Source organism: Epinephelus moara, chromosome 1 (assembly GCF_006386435.1).
Source record: "Epinephelus moara isolate mb chromosome 1, YSFRI_EMoa_1.0, whole genome shotgun sequence".
In the NCBI taxonomy this organism is placed as follows: Eukaryota; Metazoa; Chordata; class Actinopteri; order Perciformes; family Serranidae; genus Epinephelus; species Epinephelus moara.
Window position 1 is genome coordinate 35443263 of NC_065506.1, and position 7913 is coordinate 35451175.

The 7913-nt window shown below is 39.1% G+C and overlaps 1 protein-coding gene across 4 annotated transcripts in view; it reads right to left on the bottom strand.

The window, feature by feature from the left end:
* ace2 (angiotensin I converting enzyme 2) overlaps window positions 1-7913 on the bottom strand; it is an 82575-nt gene that overhangs the window by 12646 nt on the left and 62016 nt on the right. For 2 of the 4 annotated variants that reach the window (XM_050054945.1, XM_050055770.1), the window contains 6 exons: window positions 4489-4620; window positions 4238-4396; window positions 3976-4069; window positions 2265-2408; window positions 1205-1320; window positions 95-200 (listed from right to left, as the gene is read on the bottom strand). In XM_050054945.1, coding sequence (XP_049910902.1) covers window positions 95-200; window positions 1205-1320; window positions 2265-2408; window positions 3976-4069; window positions 4238-4396; window positions 4489-4620 — 751 coding nt within the window. Of the gene's footprint in view, window positions 1-94; window positions 201-1204; window positions 1321-2264; window positions 2409-3975; window positions 4070-4237; window positions 4397-4488; window positions 4960-6081; window positions 6349-7913 lie in introns of those variants that run through there. The other 2 variants (XM_050056564.1, XM_050054131.1) reach the window with 2 other exon arrangements.

Consider the following 7913-nt stretch of genomic DNA (forward strand, 5'->3'; position numbering starts at 1 on the left):
TGTTGCACAAGTGACTCTTTTCATAAGATTTTTTTTTTTATAGTTATATATATATACTTTATATCTTTTTCTTGTGAGGCAAAATAGGACATACCCAGCAGGTGGGCTGGCAGAGGTCCCTCTGGATCAATGTGTCCGGGGTAGACCTCCATAAGCCTGGCTCTCACATAGGCATGCAGTTCCTTGTATAAGGGCAGGATCTGGGGGAAAAACAAAAAAACCAATAAATAACCCTCTATGGTTCAGTGTTGCCTCAATGTTTTGGTCATTTACAATCAGACAATACGTCCTCTATTATGTTGCAATACTTTAAAAAAGAGCCAGGGCCCTAAGGAACCAATATTACTGATGATATTGTCACATGACTCTCTGGTTGTCACATGAGTCTCTTTTTTGGGGCCTTCCTTTCATGGTTCCATCAACTCTGTCTCCATAAATGGTCTGAAAATGTCTTTTTTACAATCTGGAAAAATTGATTCACAAAAATAAATGAGTAAAGTTAAATTTTTAACTGTCTGATGTGCTTTATTTGATAATTAAGTAATAAAACAATTGTTAAAATGCAAATATTGCCTTGAGGAAACACTGTACGTTTATGACAGTTCTTGGTATTGTGTATTTATGTTCATATACTGTTCAAATGCATAACAGTCATTATAATTTTCTTTTCATCTCTACAAATGAATCCAGATAGGTTAAATAATGTAAGTAGCAATAAGGGTCACTGCATAGTCTACTGTAACAGTGTACTTTGTGAGTCCTCTCTGCAGAACACACTGTATGCTTATCTTTTATACACATTTTTCTTCCATTCACAGAATAAATGCAATATTATTCTATGACTCTTCAAAGAAGAGGAGGGTAAAATTAACACTCCCACTTGGTGTTAGTGAGTATGAATCAGAATTTCGAAATTTGGAAGACAACAAGCTGCTTACAGCCCAGCAGAAACAAAACAAATGGTGGCAAAAGGCACACCAGGAAACTGAAAACAGGCATTAAATGTAAAACAAATAATCAACATTAAAATGTAACTCAGTTGGAATGGAATGTGTTTCAAATTTAATCTTATTTTATGACAAAAAACCCATTACAAACATTTTTATACCATCTGGCATCATAGTGCGTACCATAAAGTGTAGCTTCTTACTCTCATTAATGAAGATGCTCTAAAACACAACACATTCCCTGATATTAGACGCACCTCTTCATATACAGCATCAACATCTTCCATCAGCTCGTCCCTGGTGTACTTATATGGAGCGTGCTCCTCAATGGTCTCATAGTTGTATCTCCAGTAAGATCCATAGTCTGCAAAACCTGTGAGAGTGTGTGTCAGAGGGGAACAGATAAATCAATCATCGTAGCAGACACATCTCAGTTCAAAAAACACTCCCAACTTGTGACGTATTAATGCTTGGTCAGTGGACTTTCACATCTACATATTATACACGACGTATCCTGTGTGCGTCAGTTGTTGATGTTCGGGGACGCTGTGTCAATTTAGGCCCGTTACATGCACTGTGTCTTTTCAAAATAAACTTCTGTTTTCACAGGAAATGTGTCTGCTTGTTACATGCATACAGTCTTTTTCAAAATAAACTGACACTAAGCAGTGACATTTGTTTCACTGAGCAACAAACACACATGGTTAGAATTGGGCAACAGAAGCACGTGGTTAGGTTTAGAAAAAGAAAACATCATGGTTTGGCTCTACTTTCACACGAGAGGCGAACATCTGTAGCCTGGCTGAAAGTCCGGTGTAGTTGGACCCATACACAACCCCCTCCCACCTGCCCTATGGTGACTTTCCAGCAATTTAAATGATGTTGCTCTCCAGTGGCGTTTTGACCTAATGCCGCTGGGCAGCGCTTAATACCGCCATCTCTAGATCTCTGTTTGCATGGTGAAGTAAGCTGTGGCACTGCTTCATGAGTTAAAGGTTACGACGTGCGAGGCCACTCAGCTGTTTGTTCACTGTGTTACAAGAGGCTCTTGAGAGGATCTGTCATGTGTGATCATGGAATAGCAACAGCTCTGTGTTTGCATCCACAAACTAGAGTGTGAGCTTATATCCATGAGTTCCCTGATAAACTTAAAGTCTTAAGTGTCAAAGTATTCCCACTGTGTAGTAATTATTTAAGCTGCATTAAGTTTCCATCCAAAATTAACAAGAGCATGTCATTCACACATTAAAAACATGATACATCCTCACGAGTAAACATCTCTACATCATGTAGCATATATTCTTTGAGATGTCTCACCGTTGAGAACAGAAGCTTCATTCTTCAGGTCCACATAGTCTTCGTACAGAGGCCTCATCTTCTTCCCCGTCGCTCTCCTCCAGCCCTCCCACACATGCAGACGCTCAGAGTAGTTGCGGCTGTAGGCCATTACATTCTCCAGGCCTGTAAACAAAACATTGAATGAATAAATGTTTATCTTTTTACCAAATCTGAAAAAAAAAACTTGCAAGGAGAACATTTGCTCTAAAACAAGCACGACAGCAGTATGCTATTTTCTTATAACTGATACTTCCATTTCACGACATTACAAAGGGAAATATTATACTTTTTACCCCACTACATTCAATAAAATGTGCATGGTTACAGATTAAACCTCCCAATACAGTTCTTGAAATGAGCTCCACTTGACCACATTAAAACACAGCTTAAATGAACACATTAATGACAATATTCCAGTAATATATATGACAAAGAGCCCCGATAATGGATTACTGAACAGGCCTACTGGGCACATGCAGGCCCAGAAGCCTAAAGTCACAGGGGCCCCTCTGGCCTTCACCAGCAAAATGTGTCTCAAGTTAACATGTACCAACTAGGAAGAGACTCAAAATGACTACAAAGAGACACAAAAAGACTACAAAAATGGGCAAAACAACTACAAATTGACACAAAACAACCACAAGGAGACACAAAATGACTAATAAGAGATACAACATAACCAAGAAGAGACACACAACGACCAAAAGAAGACACAAAAAGACAACAAGGAGATGCTGAGGAACTGAAAAGAGAAACAAAATAACTACAGAAATGGGCAAAACAACCACAAAGAGTCACAAAACGAATACAAAGAGACATCAAACAACCACAAAGAGACAGAAAATGACCACAAAGAGACACTAAACAACCACAAGGAGACAGAAAACAAATACAAAGAGACATAAAACAATCACAAAGAGACATAAGACAACTAGAAAGAGACACAAAACAACCACAAAGAGATGCAAAGAACTGCAAAGAGACAACAAATATCTACAAAAATGGGCAAAACAACCACAAGGAGACACAAAACAACCACAAGGAGACACAAAACAAATACAAAGAGACATAAAACAATCACAAAGAGATGCAAAGAACTGCAAAGAGACAAAAAATAACAACAAAAGTGGACACACAACCACACAGTCTGTGTGTCTTGCTCCCTTATAAGAGAGGTGGTGGGGCCCTTTGCATATTTGTTCCCAGGGGCCCATTGTCTTATAACTTGCCCATGACGAGCCCCAACCAGACATCAATTTTCTGAACGGGTCATAGGCCAAAAAGACTGGAAACCACTGGTTTCGAACTTTTTTTTTCAGGCCCGTCACAGATTTTGTATTGTAAAATCACTTTTGAAGTAATTAGCAGGTATTAGATAAATATAGTGGAGGGGAAAGTATAATATTCTTCTCTAAAATGTAGTGGAGGCGAAATATAAAGTAGCATAAAATTAAAATAGTCAGGTACTTTGCTGACTTGTGATCACTGGAAACATGTAGCTTCAGTCCTGTATTTAAATTTGTTGTTTGTTTGTTTGTTTGGATTACAGAGTCCTGGTTAAACCTCTGTTGAAAAACTTCAGTAAAAGACTCTCAGGGACTGTGTTAATTATAAACTGCTTTATCTGACTTTGGCTGACAGTAGCAGGAAGCCACGTCGCCATAACTGCTCCCTGTTAACAGAGTCGTACCTGGCTCCAAAGTCTGGCAGTTATGATGGTCGTCCATGAGACACACTGTCGCCGTGCTGTAGATTGTACTCATCTCACTCATGGCGTGATTCAGCTACAAGTTAAAAGAGAGTACAAGGATAAAATGTTTAGGTTGTAAACACAATGAGGAAGTGTTCAAGAAGATCTGAAGCTTGTACAAACAAGAAAGGAACATATTTTAAGACATATCCAAACAAATATCTGTAACAGAATGAAATTTAACATGGCACAATTGTCTTACATGTGCAGCTTTGTCAGGGGACAGGGCACCAGAGCCTTTGTCTTGTAGGGATATGAGCTGTAATTTGATTTCTGGATCCTTGATCTGGCTGATGGGAAACTGCAGAGACTCTTCTGACATCTGGGTGTAGAATTTGCTCCAAATTTGTCCCTCTTGTGACTGAACGAAAACAGGAACATTAAAATACTCTCCTGAGCACTGACCAATCTACAGCACACAATCTGTATTTTAGAAAGTCTCCCAATACTCACCAGTTTGTCTGAATTCTCCTTCGTGATGTTGGTGTTGTAGGCCCATGATGCCAGGGAGTACTGGTACATACGCGGAGTGGCCTCTTCGTCGAACCTCTTCAGAAACTCTCTCGCCCTTTTCTCCACATCGGACTGAGCAGACACAGCGCAGGACACAGCCAGCAATGTTACAAGAACCCTGGCAGACATCTTGGCTGCTTCATCCACACACACAAACTAACTCTGAGAAGGAGGGACACTGTAATCTGTTATACAGTTTCAATAACCTTCTGTGCTGCCTTGGCCTTTGGACAGCAGAGCAATAACTGAGGGTATATCTGAGTTTTCATTTACAGATAGGATGTTTCAGAGGAACAGTGAACGTCACTGGGCTGTCTTCACATAGGGGGGAGTCTGTATTATACTTTGATACATTATCAGTCACCAAATAGACACATCATCTTTTTCAAAGGGGGAAAATGTAGATATATTTTTGTAGTGAGCACATGAGTTCTTTTGATAACTCCTCTCTGTTTCCTATCAGCCTGAAACACTATGACATACATTCAAAATCTTTCGGCACAAAGTGTGCTGTCATGAGCTAAGAAGCGGGGTAAAAAAAACACCTTAAAGTACATTACAATCACTAAAAACATTAAAGGCTCAGTGTGTAGGATTTATGGGGATATACTGGAAGAAATTGAATATACCATGATAATTATGTTTTCTTTAGTTTATAATCATCTGAAAATAACAATTGTGGTGTTTTGTCACCTTAAAATGAGCTGTTTATATCTACATAGGAAGTGGGTCGTTGTTTTCAGAGATCGCCATGCTACACTGCCATGTTTCTATAGTATAGACAAACAAACACTGGCTCAAGATAAGGCCATTCACGTTTTCACTTCACCCATTGTATTAGCAGCCACCCTGCAATGAGAACTTCGGAAAACACTGATTTTCTTTAACATGAAACAGCTTTTTTTCAGTGTTTTTACCGATTTATATCACCAGGCCTGTTTGTTTTGGCGAGATAATTTGGCTACTGTTAAAAAGCTTCTGAATGTCTGTATCTTAACCCTTTCATGCATGAATTATTACGACTTCGGTCAACATTTTTTCCTAAGTGTTTATATTCCTCTATAGGCGTGAAAAACAAAAATTTGAAGTTATTTATTTATTTTTTTTTAACATGCATTTTCGAAGGAGTTTTCTACATGTCCATTCGGGTGGACAGCATGCACTTAAGTTTACAACTGAAGAAATACCAATGAAAAAATTAATTTATTACGTGAAACTATAAAAATATATTTTTAATGAAGTTAAACTAAAGTGTTTTTTTTATATATATATACTGTTAAATGCCTGTGGAAAGGCGTTGAACCTTGCTTCTGACTCCTCAGCCTGCCTGCACCTCCCCGTTAAACTATTTTTTTCAATGAATGTTTTCTACAAAATTACAAAAATCAAAATATTGTTTTTGTCACAAAAATTGCAAGTTACATTCTGCTTACATAAATTATTTATATTGTAATTGTTCCCAACGCAAAATCAATACTTGGAAATTTTAACAACTGTATTACTTTTTATGTGTTACTTGATGATTTTATTTACCTGCTCCTGTTATAGAAGGATTGGCTCCTGAGCTGCACAACATTTCTTGCGTTCCATCGGATATCTTGGTTTTTAGTTGCACTGACAACACCTGGCCAGTGGGTGGCAGTGTATGGCATGACGCACTGGATCCACTGTAGTGGCTCACATACAACTATAGCATTAAAACCCATGCTTATACAATAAAACGGCTTTATAAATAAATAAATAACGGTCCCCTTTAATGACTGCTTTGCGTGAAAAGTTGTCAGAGAAAAAAGTCTAGCACACATTAGCAGGTACTGGGCTACCAGCTTATCTCCGACATGCCAACAGCAGCGGAGTAAAACTGATTTCTACCGTAAAACTGCTTTATTTTGTGTTGTTATTAATCTGTAGCCCTTTTTAAACAGGAATTGTGCAAATTTGCAGGAAAGCCCAATTAGTCTTTTTTCAGCATTGGCAGTACAAAAACAAAATCGGGGAGTGCAGCAAATTGCCGTCTACCTACTTTTGTTTATACAGAATGCGCCTTTTTTGGGTCAATGGGGGGCGTGAGCAAGTAACAAAACGTGTAGCTCAGCGCGTGACGTAAACAGTGATGTGGGAGGGAAGCCGTGGCTGGTCAGTCCTTCTGTGATCCTCTCGTAAGTCGGCCCGTTCTTCACCGTTCCCGTCATCTGACGGTTAATGGCCTCTTCGTTTGCGAGGACAAGGAGGGCACGCAATTCCTTGTCTCCCCAGTTGCTCATCTTTACAGTGTCTGTCAGGTTTGTGTTCCCCTCTTGCTACTAGCTGCTCATTCCTCATCAGCTGTTTCCTGTTTATCCACCGCCAGTGGGTCACACATGCGGCGTCATCAACAGCTCCTCCCACAAGTCATCAACAGCCCCTCCCGTTGCGGAAGGCCGCCTCGGTCTGTTTAAACTAAAAGGGTTCCGCCAATATGTCTACCCTACGAGGCGGAAAATTGGGCACCTCGGATCAACTCACCAATCCGGCTCTGTGTGTCTAAATGCTCGCAGCTTGCCGGCAAAACGGCCCAAAATACTCGGAAAATCTGGCAGTGTAAAAGGGGCTTGTATCACCTGGAAAATCTGGCAGTGTAAAAGGGGCTTGTATCACCTGGTCAATTTGTTTTGTAGAAGAACTGACTTCTGCAGATAATTTGGCTCCCACTAAAAACAACCTGAACAAGGAAGTTTCAGCCGATTGCAATCTGCAATCCTCACAGCTAGATGCCACTAAATCATACACACTGCTCCTTTAAATTATGAGCAAAACATGGAAGACTGTTTGACTGTTCCTCTGCGATATAAAGCAGTATCTTCTTAAAAACAATCTCCTTAAAACTAACTTTTATATTTTTAAGATCTTTTTCTCAACTGATAGACTTTATTGAATTGTTTAATCACTCGATCTTGTTTCATCTTTTGGGAATTTGTAACTTTTAATTTCTTGCTTTTCAAAAGTTCATTATAAATAAAGTTATTATCTCTATCATTAACAGAAGACTGAAAAAAAAGTTTTTGCTCCTGTGCACTTGAGGTCCTTGTTTTATCTATATTGATGTTCTTTAAGTGTCATTTCTTAAACAAGCATGACCTTTTGAGGAAAAAAATCAAAGGAACAGGAAACAATAACATTAGATGAACCTCTAGCCTTCTTATCTGGTGGCGGTGGATTTCCAAGCACCAGATGAAATGCAAGTCATGCACTGTTAGGCCCTAAACGCTGATAAGAAATCAGCCACGAGGGCAAGGTTTATTATTTTCATTCATTCCCAGCAACAAAAGATTATGTAATACTCTCTGTTTCTCTGCTACAAATCAATCAATAACCTACACCAATAA